This window comes from Fundulus heteroclitus, chromosome 12 (assembly GCF_011125445.2).
Source record: "Fundulus heteroclitus isolate FHET01 chromosome 12, MU-UCD_Fhet_4.1, whole genome shotgun sequence".
In the NCBI taxonomy this organism is placed as follows: Eukaryota; Metazoa; Chordata; class Actinopteri; order Cyprinodontiformes; family Fundulidae; genus Fundulus; species Fundulus heteroclitus.
The window spans coordinates 43,588,824-43,612,576 of record NC_046372.1 but is presented as its reverse complement, the minus strand read 5'-3'; the positions used below and the strand labels follow the sequence as shown (position 1 = coordinate 43,612,576).

Sequence of the window (23,753 nt, the reverse complement as noted above, 5' to 3'; positions counted from 1 at the left end):
GGAGTCTCAACCAACCTAAAGAAGTCCAACAAGCTTAAAAAGAATGCCTGCTCTGTTCTGGGGTCCCTTCTAGAACCTCTAGAGATGACTTTGCAAAGAAGTATTCTTCATAAAATGAAGAACATTATGGACAACCCTAAGCATCCTCTATATCAGACTGTTGTACAACAACAGAGTGCCTTTAGTCAGAGGCTTCTCCAGTTTCGTTGTAAGACAGACCACTGCAGGAGATCAATCCTGCCTGCAGCCTTCACCATCTAAAACAACTCGCTAAAGAAACCACTGACTTACACCAGCATTTCATTTCCGTTTAGGATTAAGTATTTTTAATTGTATTCTTTTTCAGGCTCTGCGTGAAAAAATTGGACACCTAGAGGAGGCAATTAATGCGGCCAAAGAGACTGAATCCAACAACAAACGGGCCATTCAGCTCTTACAGACTGAATTGCAGGACGCTTGGGTGGTTGCGAAAGAGAAGGAGAGCACAATCCAAACCTTGAAGGTCAAACTGGAAGAGTTTGAAGTATGGCTGAAATTTATCTGTGGAACATTGGTAAACATAACTTTGTTAGCTTTAGGTTGTCTTTGATAAATATTTTTGTTCTTTCTTGTGTAGAAGAAGTCATCACCCAGTGCAGCTGAGCTGGCGATCCTCCAGAGGAAGCTCTTTGAAATGGAGGTTAAGCTTGCCTCATTAACTGATGAACACCAGGAAGAGTAAGAGCCCATGGATTTATCCTCAATTTTGTCAATTCTTGGTCCTTGCAACACCAGTTTTTACTCGCATCAACTTGCATTAAAGGCAGAGAAAAGCTAGTTTTACATTCAAAATAAATGTTTAAAGAAAATTACAAAAGTGTAGCAAAATGAATAAAAACTACCCCTATACCATAGAAGTCCAAACCAGTTTCATATATAAATGTGAAAATGTGCATAATAAATTTCTAGCAGCTATCCCCTAAACTAGGGGTCTGCAACCTGAAGCTCCAGAGCCAAACAATGTTCTTTGGCCTTTCCAAAGTGGTTCTTCATAAACTGGGACAGTGAGGGTGCTTTTGATTATATACACTCAAGGCAGGTTTTAGCAGATACTGTGTTTTATCGTGCAACATCAGTTTGTGCTTTAGTGTGTTAAAAATCAGAATAATCTTCACAGTTTCCCTTAAGGATTTCAGGTTGTTACAGAGTGAGAAAAATAGACCCTGATGTCCTCCAGTAGCCTAAGCCTATAGCAGCATTACTACAGAGATAGCTCAGGGTAACCTAAGCCACTCTAACTATAAATTAATCAAAAAGGAAAGTTTTAAGCCTAATCTTAAAAGTAAACGGGGTGCTTGACGGATGAAAAGTGGTAGTTGGTTCCACAGGAGACGCTGGTGAAGATTCTCAGTCGACCAGGTCATTATCATTCCAAAAAGAGTAAAAAACAAAGCAACTGGACTTGTTTTCCGTAGTTTGAAGACGTTTCGCTTCCTATCCAGGAAACTTTCTCAATTCAAAAAGTCTGGAGTAATGTGAAGCATTAAGCTTTATACTTGATGGCTTAGATAACATGCAAATTCAACAGAAACAGGTCTACCCCTTAGGGCCCTAAAGGGGTGGACCTGTTTCTGCTCAACGTCCTCAATTGGCCATCACAACACCTAGATGTGATTGCTACTAAGGGCTGCTTGCACCTGGGGAATTTTTTTTGTCTTTACTATGCTAAGTTCTTGTTCTTTCAGGATACAGAGGATGAAGATGGTGTTGAGTGTAAAGGAAGAGTCACTGAGAAAGTTAAAGCAGGAACTGAGATCACAGCAGCAGTCCGGGGAGGCATGTAAGTCACCGGTCTCGGACCTGTCTTTAGTCATGCAACTTAAGGTATTTTGTTTTATTTATTTATTTATTTTTTACGTAGCTAAATTTTCTGTCTTGTTTCTCCGTTAGAAACTGCCTTTTGATTTCTACCTGTTCTTTCTACCTGAAAACCTTTAATTGACTGATATTTTGATCATGCTAAGGGTTTTCCTCTTTAATGTTGTAATTGCTGTAATGTAGGGATTTCCAAAAATAGATTAAAAACATAAACAATAAATAAAACTCTTACGTAGCATATCCAGGTGCTGATTTTGGAAAGGGTCAGAAATGAATAAATATTAAACTGACAACATGAAGAAACTGTCGATGTAGTTTATTTTTTTTCTCTATCTTTAGCTCTCACAGGTAAGGAACTTCATGCTCGACTAACCAACCCCAGACGTATGGTGATCCAGAGCAGCATCCTGTTGGACAAGACCAAGCTGGAAGAAGAAGTTACACAGCTTCAGCTAAGAATCACAGAGCTAGAAAGGTAACATGATCCTGTTTGAGATTCTGTACTTCCTGTTTTTATTGTAAAAGAAAAGTATTGTAGTTGGTTTACATTTGGTTCATGCACTGCAATTCGTCTTTATACAAAATAACATATACATGTGGACAAAATTGTTTGTACCCCTCATTTAATGAAAGAACAACACACAATGGTCACAGAAATAACTTGAATCTGACAAAAGTAGTAGTAATAATAAATAAAGTAGTAGTAATAAATAAAAATTCTATAAAAATGTACAAATGAAAGTTAGACATTACTTTTCGACCATGCTTCAAAAGACTGGTTTAAAAAATTTACTCATGTTTGGTGACATGGTGTGTACCACACTCAACATGGACCAGAGGAGAAGGAAAGAGTTTTCTCAGGAGATTAGAAAGAAAATTATAGACAAATGTTAAAGGTAACCACTATAAAACCATCTCCAAGCAGCTTGGTATTCCTGTGACTACAGTTGCACATATTAGTCAAAATTTTAAGATCCATGGGACTGTAGCCAACCTCCCTAGATGTGGCCACAGGAGGAAAATTGATGACAAATCAAAGAGACGGATAATACGAATGGTAACAAAAGAGCCCAGGAAAACTTCTAAAGAGTTTAAAGGTGAACTTCAAGCTCAAGGAACATCAGGGTCAGATCACACCATCCGTAGTTGTTTGAGCCAATGTCGACCTAATGAGAGACGACCAAGGAGGACACCATTGTTGAAAAGAAATCATAAAAAAGCCAGATTGGAATTTGCCAAACTTCATGTGGATAAGCCACAAAGCTTCTGGGAGAATGTCCTGTGGACAGACGACACAAAAATGTAACTTTTTGCCAAGGCACATCAGCTCTATATTCACAGATGGGAAAATGACGTATATCAAGAAAAGAACACTGTCCCTACTGTGAAACATGGAGGAGGCTCTGTTATGTTCTGGGCCTGCTTTGTTTCATCTGCCACTGGGTGTCTCGAATCTCTGCAAGGTGCAATGAGATCTCAAGACGCTCAGAGAATTCTAGAGAGAAATGTGCTGCCCAGTGTCAGAAAGCTTGGTCTCAGTCGCAGGTCATGGGTCTTGTAACAGGAAAATGACACAAAACACACAGCTTAAAACACCCAAGAATGGCTAAGAGGAAACATTGGACTATTCTGAAGTGGCCTTCTATGAGCCCTGACCTAAATTCTATTGAGCATCTGTGGAAGGAACCATGCCGCCTGGAAAAGGCACTCTTCAAACCTGAGACAACTGGGGCATTATGCTCATGAGGAGTGGGCCAAAATACCCGCTGAGAGGTGCAGAAGTCTCATAGACATGATTCATGAAGACATGAATCATTTGATTGCAGGGATTGTCTCAAAAGGTTCTGCAACAAAATATTATGGGTAACATAATTTTCGTCCAGGCCTGTTTCATAAGTAAATTTTTCAAAAACCTGCTTCTGTTGAAGCGATATGCGCGCTGAGAATATTGAGATAAATCATTGATGGCGGTAAAAAAAACTGTAACGCAATATAATGTAATATATTAATCCAGAAATGAAAAGACATTTAATTGTGGTTTGATCAGTCTCTCCTAACAGAGATTTCTGTGGAGTATTTGCGCTCCAGTATACAGGCTCCTCCAGAAAAGAACACGCCTTTTCCGACACGTCCTTCTCAGATCTCAGCTAAAAAGGAGGAAAAACTCTTGAGTTAGCCCTAACTACCCTGCTACCGAGCAAAGTTATTTCCCAGAGTAATTTGTTCAACTCAGGGTCAACGCTTCTGAGTTTTTTGAAACGGAAAAGCCAGGGTATGCAGGAATTTACCCCAGAAATTACCCAGCTTTCTTAAACTGGGACCCTGTTCTAATTGTTATTACTGTTTTATTTATTTTATTACTTTATGTTGACTCAACCTGCTGAAGGGACTACAGATGGAAATTAGCCATAGGCTATAATCTGGCATATTTGCATGTACATGTCCATTAATATGCATTGTCCCTTATTAATAAATATATTCCAACAAATGTTTACCAAATTGTCAACATAATGACCGGGACAGGTAAACGCACACCATAAGGCATCCATGTATACAGCTTATTTGAAAAAAAGTCGATTTGGGAGCCATTTGTACTTTAAAATAAGTTGGTTTTATTTTCAGTAAAACTTATTTCACTCAAACCCTTCTTGCATGCAGTGGTCTCTATCTGAACTGGACCAGAAAAAATACTGAAAAGCTGCTGTTGGGGTGTAGTGCTGGGAAAAGTCAGGCCTGTAATTTCTGACCTCTAGTACCTTTTCTCCCTTCAGCCTGGTTTCCAGCCAGCAAGCAGAGACTAATAAGTGGAAGAGCAGAGCCATCAGTCTCAAAGGGAAGAGCAAAGCTGAGCTGGACAAACAATCATCCCAATGTAAGAACAGAGGCCTTCCTACAACTTTGATTCTAACTTGTTCTTCACTTGACTTAAAAAAATAATTTCTTTTTGTAGCAGGTGACAGCTCAGAGACGTTGTCCAGAAACCGACCCAGACACTTCTTCGATAACTCTGACCTTGGAATCAAACCAGGTGGGTGTGGTCTGTGGTGCTTTACAGTACACTGCAAAAAGGGAACTAAATTAAGTGCAATTTTCTTGAAATTAGTACATTTTTCCTTGATTTGAACAGCTAAATAAGACTATTTGCCAATGGAATGAGTATTTTTACCCCTAAAATAAGATAATTAGACATCCTGCACTTGAAATAAGATGATGGAGATGAATTGTTTTTATTTTAAGTGCAAAAATCTTATTCCATTGGCAAATAGTCTTATTTACCTGCTTAAATCAAAGAAAAATATACTAATTTCAAGAAAATTGCACTTACTTTTAGTTCCCTTTTTGCAGTGTAGAGATTGAACAAATCCCCTTACATATACCTGGGCTGTTTGTTTTGTCAGAAAGCTCCCATGTTCCTGCCCCAAGTGATGAAGGTAAAGCATATAGAAATGTTTTGTGGGGCAGTCACTTTTTGTCACTTTCTGTGAGCGGTGCTGGGACTTAAACAGTTCATCAAATAGTTAATTTACACTGAATATTAATCTCAAAGGTAACTTTGGTTTGAGACACATCCACAGACATAAAATCATCTGTTTTTCTTTTCTAATAGTTAATATCTGTCATTTTGTGTCCTGTTCAATTTGAACTTTTGGTATTTTTTTCTTCAATATTTATTTATTTTCATTCCAGTAGCTGGAAGCAGAGAAAAAGGGGGGGGGGGGGGCATTAGGTTGGGAATAGGATGTTGATTCACAAACATTCACTATTATTTTCAATTTGTTTTTTTCCTTGTTGTGGCACCGGTGGGCCTTATTTGAAAGTAGGCTGAAAGAAAATAAATAAGGTTGAGAGAAAGGGGGGGTGGGGGCTGTCTGAAGTCGGTGCACTTAGTTTGTTTCTGTCAATATATATTCATTGACTCTTGTGTGGAAACACTTCAGAACATCTTGATAAATTAAAAATTCATCCAAAAGTCCATTTATTTTAGTAATTTAATTCAGATAACATTGTTCATATCTTTATTAGAGAGTAATATATTAGTCTTTATCTCAAATAGTTTTAAGTATAATGGCTTACTGCATTCAAAAGTCTTTATTTCAGAGAAAAGTACATTTAGCAATTTTCCTTTTGGAAATGAACATCGCAGATTCTGGAGTAAGACTGGGGCGGTACAGAATTCAAGGGCTTCAGGTTCAGTGAGAAGTTTTCAGTCTGATTATATGGGATGTCATCTGCTTGTTGCTTGCTCCTCCTTTCTGCTTTATAGTACTTTTCAGTTGGCTGATATTCCTGTATAAAAAAAAAAAAACTTTTGTTATAGATAGTCAGATTTTCTGAGAAACTGAATTTTGGGTTTTCCTTGGCTATGAGTCTTAATCATCAAATTTGAGCACTTGGAGCCTATCAGTTTCAGTCTTTCAATTTATTTATCGAAATGGGTTTTTGATTATATTATAAAACACAACAAACTGTTCTGAAAATATAGAGAAATCTAGACTACTATTATTATAATTGTATGAAATTATTAGGCAACGGCAAAGAAGTTGGATCAAATTAGCTTTATAAACCTTCAATGATGCGCATGGTTCTGTCTGGTAAATGTTTTTTTTTTTTTTGTCTCAGCCTTTACAGATGCAGAAGTGGAACCAGACACATGTGACATTTTGCAAGGCTCTCCAAAAGAACAGGATTACTGCAAGTCTCAGTAACCCTGTGTAATTTGTAATGTTTTAAGTGAACTGAAAACTCTTTTTAATGGTTTAACAATTTGTAATAAATAAATGTATTTCACATTGCTGTCAGTTTGTTACCTCAAGGCAAAGAAACGTTCTACTAAAAAGCAAAGAAACTTTTATAAAAAGCAAAAAATAATTAGTCTGTGTGTGTGTGTAACGAATCGTCTGCTACATCGATGTATCGATTATTATTCCTATGTTCCAACTACACTGATCTGTGCTTGGCAAGTTGGCATTCCGGATGACATATAGACTTATATGACTTATTTTTTATGCATGAGAAATGCCATGTGTGTGCATGTGAAGTCAGGGAAATGCGTGTGTCACGGTCATTGCGTGAGTTGAGAGCTCTGGTTATTTCTCAGTAACTGCTTTCAGCAGCTCCAACAATCTGTAGTCTCAGATAATATCTAACATTATGAAACACAACACATGGCATATGACACCTGGTGTCCGTCCTGTCCCCCCCAGCCCTTACTGGATCAATGGAAACACAACAGGTTCCAAGTAGAGTGGAGTGAGGCCAAGTGGAGTGGAGCTGTGTGGCTTAAATAAAGCCCATGGAAAAGGGGCATTAGGGGTATCAGTGAAAAGGGCACAGTAGAAATGCACTCCACACATTTTTCAGATTTCTATTTGTCAAACTGAAATTTCTATCTCACAACTGTACACTACTTTTCTGTGGAACTGTCACACAAGATCCCCTTTGCTGTCACATGCTGGGGCAGTGGGCTGTGGGCTGCCGACAACAACAGACTGAACAAAGTGATCAGGAGGGCGGGGGATGTTGTGGGGGAGGAGCTGGAAACTCTGACGACCGTGGCAGAGAGGAGGATGCAGTCCAGGCTTCAGTCCATCTTAGACAATGTCTCACATTCTCTCCATGACACACTGACCCAGCAGATGAGCTCTTTTAGCAGGAGACTCCTCTTACCTAGATGCACCACAGAGCGCCACAGGAAATCATTCCTGCCTGTGGCCATCAATCTCTACAACTCCTCCCTCAGTTATCCTAACACCCCCCCTCTGTAACTGTCATTTATGCATTCTCTGCACTGTTCTTGCACAAGTCACCATCACTTCAATGGGATTCCCAAAGGAAGTAATATGACTATTGTGATATGGTAATACCTTGTGTGGAATGTTGTAAATATATATATATAACAATGTGTGTGTTCTGGAGCATGTAACAAAAGTAATTTCCCCCTGGGATCATTAAAGTATGGCTGAGTCTGAGTTAAGTTTTGCATCTGTAACAGTTGACAACGACACTGCCTAGTTAAGTTACTCTAAAGCAGGAAATAAAAAAAACTTTATTAGCATTCCATCATATCTCATTAATAAATTATAATTAGATGGTAGACCATCTAGTAAACTATTTTGCGTTGTCTGAAATGTTTTTTTTTTTTTCTCAGAGACAAACTCGTGCCTGTTTATACCTTGATTTGCTTTGTGTCCAATGTTCCTTCTCAGTCCCTTTGATCACAGCTTCAGAGTTTTTGATGGACACCTGGTATTTGTTTCTGTTAAACTGCATTAGAGCTAAGGTTGCATGCAGGCTTTCAGTGGATTGTTTTCTGAATATTAGTTTTCTTTTTCTTTCATCAGGAAGGGTAAGTGGTTAGAATTGCATGGTTTCAGGGGCAGTCATATCTTAAATGAGGGGCTTTGTAGTGCCATATGGCGAGCAAATGGAAGCTGCAACAGGCAGAAAAAAAGTGACATCTGCAATCAGTATCCTATAATCAAAGTTGCAAGGCCTTGTCTGCTGGATATTTGTTTATAGTCTCTTGAGAGCCACTCAGGGGCATTAGTTATTTCTACCACTTCATGGTCATTTCTGTCATATTGGCAAGCACACAGAAATCCTCTTTATTGTTGTGATTCAGTATTGGCTGCTGTGTTGTTTCAGTAATTTACGTCAGTATGAGCCTTCTGCAAGGTCTCTCCAACAACTTTATCTTTCAACTTCAAGTACAATTTGTCTGGATGGAGGACAGTTGTGCATTAAAATATCATGGAAAACAAGTAGGTATCATTTAGGTAGGTTTTTTTTATAAGTCGTGAGCTGTTCAAAAGTGTTTACACCTTTCAGATTTCTCTTTTTTTATTAAAGTTTTGTTCTGACCTTTAATATTAGTTGTGAATACATAAAAAATAGAAAATTCAGTTTTCAAATTATGTTTGTATATATTAAGTTAAAGAAAAAGCTGTCCAAATCAACATGGCCAAACATGAAGGAGTAATTGCCCCCAAATCTAATAACAGGCCGTTCCACCCTGGGCACCATTGACTGCCGTTAAGCAAATCAATGAATAAATTATATCACTGTGTTACAAACCGTAATTATTTGGGTTTGGGGGATTTTTTTGTATTTGTGTTTCTGCAATTTTTCTGTATTTTATTATGTACTAAGAGGTCTTGTCATATTCGGTTCATTTTTCTGTTATCTGTAAGGTGTTGCCATTTTAGCTAAATTAATCCTAATCCTTAGGGCTTTTAAGGATGTTTCTAGTATTTGAATCAGTTTGATGTCCAGATTTCGACTAGCCCATTCCAAAATCATCCTCCCGCACCTCTCCTTAATGCCTAAATAATTATCCACATAAATCTGATCTTCAAACATTCCAAATAAGGAGTGCTACATTTTGTGGGCAAAAAAAGATAAACTATGTGCAAGAGGTAGGCGTGTGGCGGGTGATCAACTCGGTCCACCCCATTTAAATGAGTAAACTGCATGTGCTACTGGCAGTTTGAGAGTGGCTGTAAAAGAAAGATGAAGTTCTGAGCAATGAAGTTAGAGGTAAAAACGATGGTGACCATTTAAAAAAAAGTAACCTTGATGATAATGAACATTTATAGTGCAATTTAAGTATCTCAAATTTAAAGAATTAAATATCAATCATCAAACTTGGAGAAGATGACTGTCAGCTCCTCCCTGATCTCCCTCTGACAGTTTAGTTTGGGAAGGGAGTGTACAGTCAGACTTAAAGCGAGATTCATCTCTAATCAGCTGGATTTACCTCCACCAACTCCTCACAACAGCCACTTGACCCAAAATATTAAACAAGGCAGGGCCATAATTTAATACAACATATCTGTTCTTTGTACAAAGCCTGTAAGCAACATCGAGGGAGTGAGAAAAATCCCCCTTGCCACAAGTTATGGATGTCCACTATGTCCTGGTGGATTCCAGTTTCAGCCCACCTGAACGTCACCGCTTGCTGTGAGCAGCCAGGTCACCACTGCCAGGCTCCTCTACGCTCACCAGTCTGTCCAGTTTCTTTGACACATTACAGTTAGACAGGTTTTATTTAAATGATTTTGACCCTCCAGATCTGGCAATGATTCTGGTGCTTATATTCCAATTCCATGCTGTGTAAACTTGAATGCTTATTGGATTTAAGCAGATGTGGGTAGAGTAGCCAAAATTTGCCCTCAAGAGCAGCGTTACTGCCAGTGCTTTAAGTGAGACGATATGGATCGGTATGCAGCACCGGCACTTCTAGAGTTTACCCCACAGCATACCAGGACTTCTTTTCTACATGCGGTGATTACTGGGACTTCTACCTGCATTCCCACCCCACATGACCTCTCCACAGTTTACAGCTTGTAGCCTATTTGTTATTTCAAAGAAAAAATTACCTCCTAAGAAACCCATTGCTGTGGCGCACAACGCTTGAGGAAAAGCAGAGGAAATCGTTCACGACTGTGATGTTCAGCTGGCTGCAGCAGGGCTCAAAGAGGACCTGAACTGTAGCAGAGTTAACTCTGAACAGTCCTTCACTGCACAAGAAAACGGAGATCTGCTGCTGCACAAACGCCTCGGTAAGAACAGGAGCGGTGCTAGTTGTTTGGGGGCCCTGAGCACAAATGTGTGGTGCCCCCACATGGAAATGACCAACAATAAGGGATTTGTCATTGTATTTCTCTTTATTTCCAAAATAAATTCTCAATATTAAAGTTTTGAAAACCATTGCTATAAGTACGAGGAGAGTTTTAAATCCTGAAAAAAATTAAACTAATCTTGTATCTACAATGATGGATATACTTCCTCACAAGATAACTTTTACCTATCAAGGAGGAAAATTAACAGGCAATAGCTTTAAAGTGGGATTGAAATTAACTAAAGTGCTATGAGTAAAATGCAATAACGGGCAGTGTAATACAAAAGTAGGACTCATCCTATAGAGTTCTCTTAGAATAATACTTATTTTTGTCCTGTTTTGTTTGATGAAAACCCCTAAAAACATCATAAATGTCAGACTTTCCAGAGGAAACTGAACAATGTGATCATGAAAAGTTTAGCTTTTCTGGGGAAGATTCATAGGGAGGTCAATAAAACCAAAGCTCATCGAAGTCTGCAGAAATTCTGCAAATTATTTTAGATTAACAGACTAACACTGCTGTTCATAGTAAATCATTTTTGAATTAGGACAGACGTCACAGGCTGAACATGGGATCAAATCTCATGTCTTTGTTACTTTTGTGTTTAACATTTTTCATTTGTTCATTGTTTACTGTTTCCTTAGTGGAAAAACTGCATGTGAAATGATGTTTTGCTATTTGTTGTCTACAACAGTTTAAAAAAAACATATTTTTGCAAGTTGTTTTTTTTTTTTTTTCACCATTCCCGTTGCCAATCGTTTTTCCATTCTTCAACCCATGACCTTGTTAAAGTATCACCTGTAGCTTGGGTACCTTTATTCACTACTCAAAAACATATTGGGCTCATGGAGGGGAGACTAGAGGGCTGTCCATCTTTTTCTCAAGCAAATATTTTCATATTACTTATATTAACATGCTTTAAAAAAAATTAACTAAAATGTATAGTGCAGTAAAACTAATCCAATAAGTGATTTTTTTTTAAGTGATTGAGTAAATGTAATTAGTTACCACCACCTCTGGATTTATGCCCTAAGGTGATCAACACCTTATGTGACAGAGTGCATATATATTAGCTGGTTTCTATTGCTCAGGCTATAACCAGGCACAAAAGAGATTTAACTGACTCTGAAAGTCAAAAATGATGCAAGGTCTTTCAGAGGGATCAGTGTTCCTAAAATTGCCAAGATACTGGAGCGTGATTACAGAATTATCAAATGCTTTGTTATAAATAGGACTGCAAGAAACATGGTAAGAAAGAAAGGCACACTTAATTATGGGCCTCTTTCTTTGCCTGGACTAAACCAACATGTTGGAAAAATGTACATTTTTTGTGTGGCTGCATAATCTTTGTGCACACTGGAAGATGCACAATTGTTCACACACAAATATTCTCCTGAGAAAGCCATAAGTTAACTTTTACCTTCTTGAATATTTGGGCCTGATGTTTTTGAACTGACTGAGAGCTCTGTAGTGGTTCCATAATGAATCCTGAATAATCCAACTTGCCAAGTCAGAGTGTAGCTGTCTGCTTACAGATCAGTGACCTCTGGTTTTAACCATGTCAATGTTGACTTTATATTCTCACCAGGCAGCCTCTGACTGCACAAGGAGCCCAGTCCATTCATCCTAAACAGACCAAAGAATGTCTAACTTAAGATACACCGCCTGGGAAGACATTTCATAACCCTTAAACCTTTTCAAATTTTGGCACATTTCAACCACAATGTATTTTAATGGGGTTTTATTGCTGTAAACCAGCACAAAGCAGCACATGCTCGTGAAGTGAAAGGAAAAGGATGCATGGTCTTGACATGTTTTACAGCTTTGGACATCTGCAGACTGAAATCATGCTCATTTGTAAAATAGTTCAGCCTCAGTCAGATTGGACAGAGGGCATCTATGAATATTAGTTTTCAAGCCTTGGCACAGATTCTCTATGGATGTCATTTCCACTTAGCTATGTGAAGATCTGTGCTGTTTGGGTGCTGCTTTCTCCTCCTCCTCTCTGCAGGGTGTGACTGGAAGGTGCTGCTCCACAGGTGTTTTCCATCTACCGCTCATCAGTGGTGCTTTATAAGGAGCTAGAACCAGGAGGAAGGTGTCAGGGAGTGAGGTACGGTTTTTAGGAGGCATTTTTGATGAAAAGCTTATCTGGAAGAAGCATATCGAATATGTTCAAAATAAATGTAAATAGGGTAATAATTTATTCAGATGTCTGTCTGGGAAGGATCTTCTCTTGATTATGCTTGTGTTGCATACATGGCAGCAGCTGAAAGTCACCTGAGCAAGCTTGATAAAGAGCAATTCAAGGCTTGAGTATTTGCTGTTTAGTTTTTAGGTCATCTCCTGTGACTGCTTTGCAAGTTGCGGCTGGAGAGCTTCCTCTTAGGTTGAGACGAATAAAACGAATGTTTGCATATTGGATAATTCTTCAGGGACATAACCTATGATCATCCAGCAAAAGCTCTTCTACAAAAGTGATGGGAGCATCAGGAGTCAGATTTCAAAACTTTTTGATGGATTGGAGATATAAAAGCTCAAAATTTGGCCCTGACTCAATTCCAATATAATCATGCAGAACCTTGCTCACCAAATCCCCCATGGTTGTTAATTAAACCAGTAGTTGACTTCCAATAACAAAAGGCACTTCGAAAGGAAAGCAGGAACACTCCTTAATTGTTTCCAGTTAAAACATATTTTGAGGAACTGGAAAAGAGTCTGCTGATATTGTCAGGGTTCAGTTTTTGCCTGCTTCACCCTGGACAGTTCCAGCACCTTCCACCTCCCATGCAGCCCAGTTTTTCCACTCACCTGATCACTTCCACCTGCAAGCCCTACTATATAAGCTCAGTTCAGTCTGCTCCTCCCTGCCGGTTCGTCTCTTTTCTCTCCACTTCCCTCGAAGCGCTCAGGATCCCACGCCAAGACGCAACCTGCTTGGATCCTGTTCTGAAGCTCATTAGCCAGCCTTGGGTTCCGTCCCAGGGCTCACCCACGGTCCTCCAGCTTCCTCCTGTCTGCCAGCTCCTGCCATCTACATCCACTTGCTCCACCTGGTAAAGACTCTCTGGCTCTCATCCTCCATAATCCATCAACCTTCAATAAAACTCTTGAAGCGAAGCTGTGTGTGTGGTTGTGTTCGGATTCATCAGAACAAATTGTGACAGATATATACTGATGGATCTAAAAACCCAAACAGTGGCAGAACAGGAGCTGCAGCAGACATCCTACAGTATAGCATCAAAGGAACTGGTTATCTTGCAGTGTATACTGTTGAACTGGCTGCCATTGCACGAGCTGTCAAGTGGTTGTTTGTCAATGATACTGGGGAAATAAACCAAGTATTATTGGATCAGATAGTCAAGCTGCATTATTAATCATCAAATCATGTAAATCTTGTAGTGATTTAGTGTTTCAAATCCATCACATATTATTTCAGTTAAGTAATAAAAATGTTTGTTAGGTTTATATGCAGCACATGTAGATTTAAAAAGTAATGAAGAGGCGGATATTTAGCTAAAGAGCCCATCAAGGTGGATCCGATTGACTTAAACATGTCTTTGAGTAAAACTGAAGGGAACTCCTTTATTTATATCTAAGTCCTTAAGATATGACAGGAACAATGGGAAAGTGAAGACACAGGAAGGCATTTGTATGCCTTCCTGTGTCTATATTGGAAGAAATGTAGAAGGTCATAGACCTAGTAATGGAAGCTGAAGAGAGAAAATAATTATAATACGATTAAGAATCAGACACACCGGTCTTCATAATACTCTTTTCAGAATAGAAAAACATCAAACGGGGATCTGTAATTATTGTAATCAATTAGAAAGTGTTAAACATGTCTTAATAGAATGCAGCAAATACAGAGAAGAACGTAATTGTTTAAAAAAAAAAATTTAAGTAATTGGGGAATATATAAAAAAACATCAGGAATCAGTTAATAAGCTATCTTAAACAGTTATGTAATTGGTTAATTAATTCATGTATACCTTTAGGCCAGGGGTTTTCAAATTCATTCAATGTGAGCCTCCCCTTGGAATAGGTAAAGATAACCACGCCCCCCCCCCCCCCCCCCCCCCCCCATCCACAAACCTACCACACATAGGTCCCTGCAGTAAATGCATCTTTCTTTTGTGTTCCTACAATGCTGTGTTTCAAAAACAACTGATAGCCCAACAAATGTTTTTTATTGTATTTCTTTTAACAAAGTACATTCATAAAAAAGGCCTATTCAGAAAATATACATCCAAATATTTCCATCTTACATGCTACTTTTACTGAAACATCACAGACAGAGGGCTTAGTTTTAAAACTGAACTGTCATTAGAGCAAATTCATACAGCGGACAAACTGGATTAAACAGACGCCAATGTCAAACTGAACTCACGTCAACAGGAGATGTCAACTGAAATAATAATAAAAAAGATAACCTGAATTTAACAGACGTCAACATATTCCATATTCCAATCTACTTTTTAGGCTAATTATACACAAATTAGACCTAGTGCTATTTTAACAAACAAGCATTTTATTAGTTGTTAGTTGTTATTTCTGATGTTTGGCACTTTGTTTTACCTCGTGTTAAAGTGTTCTTTAAATAATGATGACAACGATGATGATTATGATCAGAATAAACTTTTGCATCACCTCCCAGAAGCTGGAAAGAAAAGAGACAAAAACATTTTGTCTCTTTTTCACACCTCACTTAGTAACTCTAATATTTTAGTCTAAATACTTTAGCCTAAACTATTTTAGGCTAAAATATTACACTTTTTATTTGTTTTTCTTCAATCCCTCGGTGATGTTTAATAATTTCTGCCAAAGGCTGCAGCATTTTGATTTAATTCATCTGAATGCAGTATTTGCAAGCCATACTCTGATTGGATGGAAACTGTCTGTGATTGACTGAAACAGCCGAGAGAGCGCACAGCTGGTGTTGAGCGTGGAATGAGCAGGTGCGCGCGCTACTTCCAGAGATGGAACTCACCGCCAGTGATGGGCAGTAGCGCCGCTACATGTAGCGAAGCTATTAGTTAAACTACATTTTCCAGTAGCTTGACCGTAGCGTCGCTGCTTTATGAATCAAGTAACTTTCCTGTAGTGACGTTATTTTTTTGATCAAGTAGCGACGTAGCGTCCACAAACGCTACAAAATCCAGGACATAACCAAGAAATGAAACCAGGTTTGCTATTTTGAAACAACATTCAGAGTGAACAATCAGTCTGAGTTGTTGGTTGGACATGTTCATGCGCGAGCTTCTACTTTGCCTCTCCTGTCTGTATCTATCGAAACATGCACATGCGTACGGCAGTGGAACTTATGGCAAGCCGATTAGGCAAATTATCGTCCTTACAATAACGTGCAGTTCCAACCCGTTTTTTGCATATTATATTATCAGGAGGTTGTCTTTTATGTGCTCAGCCACTAGATTTAAAGGTGTTTTACCCAATAAGAACACTGCAGCACCAGACACCACCAGGAGGTCCCTGATCGTTGGGGAAAGGCAGAAAGAAGTTGCACCTTCCTTTCTGATCCTGTCTAAATCCTGCTTAGTTCAATAATAAAGTCTGATATTACACAAAACTCACTCTGACCTGGTTTATTTTATTTAGCTTTTAATTTCTTTTCAACATTAAGTTCTACTACTTGGCTTGTGCTTTGGTAGTTTCACGTTTAAAATAACAAAAGAAATATGAAGAAGCTTATGGTGCATCTTCTTTCTGCCTTTCCCCAACGATCAGGGACCTCCTGGTTGTGTCTGGTGCTGCAGTGTTCTTATTGGGTAAAACACCTTTAAATCTAGTGGCTGAGCACATAAAAGACAACCTCCTGATAATATAATATGCAAAAAACGCCACCAAACTTTATTAACACCACCGCACGTACTAGGCCAATAACCTTTTTGTTTTATTTCTAGCAGTAATTACTTCAGTTTGTATTTTATTATGCTGCTCATAAAGCAATGTCTACACTGTGTTAGGTCATTGGCTGATCTTTAATAAATGTTTTAACCAGTGTATCAGACTCATTTTGAATTGTTCTGACATTAGGTTGGTACAACGTTAAGTAGCTTCTGATGTAGTTAAGCTACTTTTAACACATTTGTGTAACTTAGCTTGCTATATTTCTATAGGTGGTAGCTTTTGTGTAGTGAAGCTTAATTTATTCTTGAGTAACTGATAGCTTAGCTCACTACACTGGACAAGTAACTTGCCCAACACTGCTCACCGCGAGGACAGTGGGTTGAGAAGAGTTTTTCAGACCGTGCCAGACCGGTTTTGAGCGTTGAGAGTTGTCTCACTGCGCGCTTGGATTGGTTCCTGCGCGCTCAAACAGAATGCACGAATATCGCTACATAGTTTTACAGAGTTGAGCGGCAGCGCTGTCTTCTTCACTGTCTTCTCGCGCCTCCACTGTGACTCTTTGGCGCCCCCCAGGGGAGGCGCACCTCACCTATTGAAAACCCCTGCTTTATGCATAACCGTGTATACCATATATATTTTCCCTCTGATTTCCATCAACGTCTACACTCCAGTCCAGTAGGTGGCGGTAAATGCACCTGAAGTTGGTTTGCCAACCGCCAGTCAAAATTCTAAAAGAAGGAGGAAAATGTCAGATTGTTAGTGCCTACAGTGTGGTAACCTGGCTTAGTCCTGCATAGAGCTCCTTGTCTTCTCAGGTTTTAGCCTGTTCTTACCTCCTGTGTTATCACCTCCCTTAGATGTTCCACTTGTTTCCATGTCCTGACTCTAATCCATCTTCTGTTGAGATCTCCTCCATGTGGGCTCAGCTATGGCCTTCCTTCCCTCTCCATGTTCTTCCTGTGTGAAGTTTGATTCACCTTCGCTCCACTGATCCCGCTGTACCTGCCTGTTCACCCTCCAACGCTCCCTGACAGAACTGCCAGAATCAGTCCTCATCCACTACGCCTCCAGTCGACCTCAGCTCAGTGGGTGACTTGCCTCCTCCTGGAACCATCCCTACCTTATCCAAAAAAGCTCTCAAACTGCTTCCCTGTCTCTGGCGTTGTCACTTGTTATCGGGCATTTTGCTTAGCATTATGACAATTGACATTATTGTGTTTTTACTAATATGCTTAAAGTTAAACCATTCCATTTTTATTTAGTACCATTCATCTTCCCCACAACTCAGACCAGATCCCCTGTCGCAGACCAGATGCTGCACGTAAACTAATGGTTTAAAAAAAACAAAAAAAAAACTTTGAAGCCTTCACAGAACCAGGGGATTAAATCACACACACAGGTGGACTCTATTTACTAATTGGGTAACACACTTTTCCCTTTACTTTATCTGTGAAACATTTTAAAACCATGTCTTTTCCCTCTAATTCTCAGCTATGCTCTACTTTGTCCCATTCTATCACCTAAAATCCCTATAAAATGCAAAACAATGTGCCAAAGTTCAAGGGTGTGAATACTTTTGGAGGACACTTTAACTGCTAAGAATGCAAGAACAATTAAGGATCAACTCAGCAGAACAGTTTTTTTTTTTCTGGCACTTATTGGGTTTAGATCCCTTATGCTAAAGTAAAAGAACCAAAACCACCGTACTGTACAGTACCACACCACACACAAACCTCCAGGAACCAGGTAGCCGGTCAAGCTCATTCCACCAAATACTTTCCATTAGATTCCAGATTGTTTCTGCCTTCCACGCCCACCACACGGCCTCTGTTTTTTTTTTTTCTTGTGGTATCCAAGGAGGTCCAGCATCCCAAAATGCATCTACACCTCAGACATAACTAACTCCAATCCCAGCTGCCAGAGGCTCATCCATTTCATCTCCAACAAATATTTCATTTGCATCTAATTTAATGGTGTGATTCCCGCTCACGAACAGAGTATTGCAGCCTCGGGCTCATTTTAAAGCCTGACTGACAAAGGAAACAGCTATTAGCTCTGTCATGTAATGAGCGAACCAGACGCAGGTGCCAATTCTGAGGCCATTAAGACACCCGACGTCTGACTATTACACCACAATATCAAAACAGTCATTGCAATCAAAAGAAATATAGGAGCTATCATCTCAACAAGAAATAAGACTTTTCACTTTCCAACAGCTTCTGATTAGGCCCTCCTTTTTGTTGAAGATCTAACAATGTGTTCATTAAGCCTGTGTGTTGGTGTTTACGACCAGATGACTGTGTGCTCTGATAAAAAGCAAATCCAGCTGTTAATATTAATGAATAATATAAATGGTGCTCAGCAGAGGAAGTAGAGCCTGTAATGACGGCAATCGAATGATAAAATTAATTTTACTTTCCCAGTTAACATATAAAACTAAAGGAAGTGTAGATAATCAAATTGAGATGTGGGAGGATTGTACCTTCATTCTTTTATGCTGCGTTTATTTGATCATAACAAGAAATGTTAACAATTAAGATCAGTTTTGTTTTTGTTTTTTGTTGGGGTTTTTTTGGGGGGGGGGGGGTAAGAGTTTGAAGCATTTTTAAGATGTTTCATAGTAGATCAGCTGTTTGTTTATTTTCACATATTGGATTTGACTGGATGGATGGATCAATGAACATCCAACTGGAACACACAATCTGGTGTTAATTTTGACCTTTAAAGCAATTTTATTCACCGGTGTATTTCCCAGTCCTTACCTGTTAGTTAATCAGTGCTACCATGACAACGTGTGATAAAATGAAGGAAAAATGCCTTATTTTAAGAAATTTAACGATGACCTTTTCTTACGACTAATAGTGTTTTCATCTTCACTGCTGTGGTCTTCATCCGCTGATTGTAATGGGGTGCTGTTCATGGATGGGGGCACATTCATTGCCATCCTGGGTAAAGATGAATGGAAAAACTTGTAAAAATAGGTTCATGTTTTATTTCTGGGTAATAGGGGAAAAAAATTAACATGTATTCTGAGCAGAACCGGCTCTATTTTATGGTTTGGCTAACATTACTTAGCTCAACTGTAACTTAAGGAACATGTTAAAAAAAAGATTAACATTTATTCTAAGACACTCTGCAAATTCATTCAAACACAAACTGATTGATTCAAACTTTTTTTTTACTTGCTTACGCAGGATCAGCTGATTTCGCTGCACCGCTAGGTAGGTCCAGTTTTCCTTTTCAGCGCGTTGGACTGACAGCAGTTGGGAGGTCCATCAGAATGAGGAACAACAGGGGCACGGGGAGAAGGATTGTTGTTCATATTTTCAGAATTTTCAAAGTGGCACAAAAAAAGGATAATTGTCCCAGATCACTATGATTAAATTGCTCTTTTCCCTCTTTACAGCAGCTCCCGCTGCAGATCCATCAGGTTCTGCAACAGCTTTTTCCTTATTGCCATCACACAGTTGAACTGCTGAACTCTAACTGGACTCTGCATCACACTTGCATCATTATTTTGCATCTACCAACGTTGCCAAACTTTTATAACCCACTTAACGGAACACAACGGAATGTTTACTCTATTTTTGCACCGTATTATTTTGCACTGCACCGAACCTTTTCATATTACTGCCTTTTGCACCATTATTTTTGCACCATAAACATGGTTGAACATTCTTCTGCATACTGTTTTTCTCCTGCACTGTTACATTCTCATCACTGCTGCACTTTATATTGTAATGTTATCTTATTCCAACTGCAATCTCATTACACTGTCGTAAACTGCATGCAACAAAATTTCGTTCTGCATGCGCTCTGTACATAGAAAATGACAATAAAGTTGTATAAATCGAAGCTTACCCCACTCTCTGGACTCTGAGTTGCTCCTCATGACCTTTCAATATTCGTAACACTTCGAAAATGAACGTCTAGCTGCAGCCTTCAGTTTCAATAGTGCCAGTTCACAGCAAGTGTTGTCTCAGGGCACTTTAGAAAAAAACAACTCACTGGATCTTCCCGCCTTGTCTAGAGGAGGTACTGGTCCTCACTATCTGTAACATCCATGGAGCTACTGTCAAAGGAAAATAAGGAAAACATTTTGTCGTCCTCCACCTTGTCGTCCTCAGTTTCTCCACTTACATCTCATCGAGTGTTTTCCAAGCCTCCTTGTAATCAGCAAGAACTCCTACCTGCAATAAAAGACAAGGACCACTCATTATCTTCCAAGCTTTTGTATTTTCAGCCGTCTGACACTTGCTAACTGCAAGGCCAGGAAGAAGAATCATCAAAATCTACATCACAAACCGTCCACCTGAGCTCCTTTAAGCACTTTGAATGTCTTATTATTGAAAAGTGCTATATAAATAAACTTACCTTACCTTCAATTGTTTCCTTCTCTTCCAGACCAGACATCCTCAGCTTGACCCGTGGAACCAAATAATGTTGTTCATCTTTGCAAGCAATAAACACTTTAAAGAGCCTAATGAGGGGCTATAATGTTTGTATGTTAAACAGACAACTTAAAACAAGAAAACTAAATGTCTAATTTTGATCTTGGAATCTGAAAAATGAAAATTTGTATTTAAAATAAAAATAAATTAAGCTAAAATTTATTTTAGTGAGGATGATTTATTTCAGTTGTCTTTCATTAAACATTAGTACTTAGATTTTTTTTTTTTTACTTTGTTTCAGATTTAGTTTTGAGATTCAAATCAACAAAGAACCATTGACGTAACAGACAGAGATGATCAGCCCCTCTGTTCACTTTGAAAATATTATTTTTTAGCTCATATTGGTTCCATAACCTTTATACATGAATCCAGAATAAAATGGGAGCCTTCAGTTATTTAGCCAATGTTTTGCCTCTTAAGCTAATTATTGTTGAAACAGCAAGCTGACATTATGTGTGTTTATAAAACTGCCTGTTAAATTGGTACTCACGTTTCTGTGACAAGGCTAATACACTTGATTTAAGGTTTAAACTTTAAAACTCTAACTGTGTCTAGAGTCAGTGAATAAGGTGGCTTTAGTAAACACCTTATTCAGTTTTTTCAGGTCTGTCTACAGTTAAAGTGAAGGGAATATTCATTAGCCATTTATGCAGATTAGATTCTCAGACATAATTTAGATCCAAACAACCTTCTGAATGGATAATTAAGAGGAATTCACTTTCACCATCGTTAGGGTTCCTTCATTGGTCCTGACGATTCTGACGGAAACACAAAGGCTCCTTTTTCCTATCTTGTTTTAAATTAGTGATACCTTTCACGTTTTCATATCTTATTCCATTACAACCACAAACTGAAATGCCTGTTACTAGGATTTTATGTGATTGACCAACATAAAGTATTTTCTACTTGTGAAATGAAAGAAAGCTTTTAAAATCAAGCGAGCCACAATTGTTTAAGAGGTTGTCTGCTCTCACTGGTGGGTTGGACACACTTTTATGTGGGGGATGCTGACCTCATAAAGGCCCTGAGGAGGCAAGGTGAAAGCTGAATATTAATGCCTCGGTCTTTACCGCCAGATCACTGCAGGACAGGACACGTTCTATTAAACTCGGCTTGAAAGTCATCCTGACGACAGAGCAGCTACTTCCCTCTTTTCTCTGTCGTCTGTCCTGGTCGTGGACTGAGAAAGTCTCCCAGACACAGTACACCTCATGGCTCTCCGTGCTATCACTGCAGCATTTGCTCTCTGATGCCACCGGTGATTATCACCACAAGGGGCGGCTGGTTTATCTATTATAAAACATATGAAGCAGTAAACACACACACACACACACACATCACTCTCCAACTCTAGATGCCACCAAAGCATTGCCAGTCATTAACTGTAAGCGTGCTGAAGTTAATTGCCACAGCTCGGCATGTCGTTCTCTAATGAGAGGAGGCTCCGCAGGCCCGCATGGTAAGCCAGGCCAGCTGATCAGGGGGAGCAAACGTGCATTTTAAACTATAAAGGAGCATCAAGTGGGAAGCTCATGTATTTTAGATGTGTCTGAACATGGCTGGGATTTGTATTTTAGCGAATGGTTGGTTAGAGTTGGTGTCGCACGCATGCAGAAATGACAGCAATGATTTATTTAACGTAATGGCATTTTTCCAGTTGGTTAGCTCAACCTGGGGCGCCTTTTTGGCCAAATAAGATTATTCACTTAAACTAGTTAGTGCTGTGAGCACATGTGCCGTGAAATATACTCTCTGTAGACATACTGTAAAGCGAGGCGGATTCATGCGCCGTACGTCGGTGCATTTTATTGCAAAAGGAAAGAGTGAACACATAGAAAATAAAATGGCATGAAAAAAGGTTTGCCCCTTTACAGGTTTGTTCCTTAAATCCTTCAGATCATCAACCAGATTTTGATAACACAAAGATAACCTGAGAAAATGCAAGAGGCTGCTTTCAATAGATGGTGTCATTTATTAAGGGGGAAACGCTATCTAAACCATCCTATTTGAAACAGTAACTCCCCCCTTGTTAAATAATGAGACTGGATCACAACTTCATTTTCACCATCCACACTATACTTGATTAGACCTTTAGAATCAAGTAAGAAAAGTTAAGCTCAGTGTTCATGGTTCAACAATAACATGAAGAGGATGGGCAAAATAGGATTAATGGAAGAGTTCCAAGACGAAAAAATACCTGCTGTACAAAAAGAACACAAAGCTTTGTCAGCCGGAAAATATCTTGACGACCTCTAATGCCTGGTTCACATGGCGGGATTTTTAAATTGTCAGCCAATTTTCGATAAAAAATTTTTAAAAAAAAATAAGTCATATTTATAACAGGTTTGCTTGTAAAATGCGGTGTCCGGTCAGACGGCAAGCATGACACACCACAGAAAAACACACAGTTTATGATGGAACATTCAGATGTCAGGCGGGAAAATTGCAAAACACCTCTCGTGAAGAACAATGGCGATAGTTTGTGGACTGATTTTAACAGAGAAAAAAACATTACAAAAGAAAAGGTGTTGGTTAAAGGAGTGGAGACAGGTGAACGGGGGCTCTATGTTTGCTGCTCTATGATATAGAGGTGAGTTGTTGTGGGGGGTTTCTCTGTGTTTCCTTCCCCTCGATTTCTGCGTGCTCGTTTGTCCTCTAGAAACACATCACACACTAGAATGTCACGCCATTACAATCCTACATGCAGTCCCGACGTCCTTCCAAGTAGACTAGATCACGCTTAACACATCACATACTGCAGGAATATAATAAACATTATCTTAGGAAACGTCCCGATAATCGGGACAAGTTGGAAGGGTAAGAACGGGGCAAGAATTGGGCTAATTATCCTACTCGCAAAATATTTTGCAGGCTGATGAGACTAGAGGGGGACTTTTTGGAAGGTGTTTTGCCTCTTCTGTTCTGTCTCTCTTCGAGGTTGGTCGTGTCTTTCTCT

The 23,753-nt window shown here is 39.1% G+C and overlaps 1 protein-coding gene across 7 annotated transcripts in view; it reads left to right on the top strand.

Annotated features, from left to right (window-relative positions):
• Positions 1-6,643, top strand: part of cenpe (centromere protein E) — a 55,295-nt gene extending 48,652 nt beyond the window's left edge. For 4 of the 7 annotated variants that reach the window (XM_036144657.1, XM_036144658.1, XM_036144656.1 and 1 more), the window contains 8 exons: positions 347-523; positions 617-717; positions 1,725-1,819; positions 2,197-2,332; positions 4,629-4,729; positions 4,808-4,885; positions 5,256-5,288; positions 6,478-6,643. In XM_036144657.1, the coding sequence (XP_036000550.1) occupies positions 347-523; positions 617-717; positions 1,725-1,819; positions 2,197-2,332; positions 4,629-4,729; positions 4,808-4,885; positions 5,256-5,288; positions 6,478-6,563 (807 nt within the window). In that variant the 3' untranslated portion in view covers positions 6,564-6,643. The remainder of the gene's footprint in view (positions 1-346; positions 524-616; positions 718-1,724; positions 1,820-2,196; positions 2,333-4,628; positions 4,730-4,807; positions 4,886-5,255; positions 5,289-6,477) is intronic. The other 3 variants (XM_036144653.1, XM_036144655.1, XM_036144654.1) reach the window with 3 other exon arrangements.
• Positions 6,644-23,753: the final 17,110 nt, after the last annotated feature.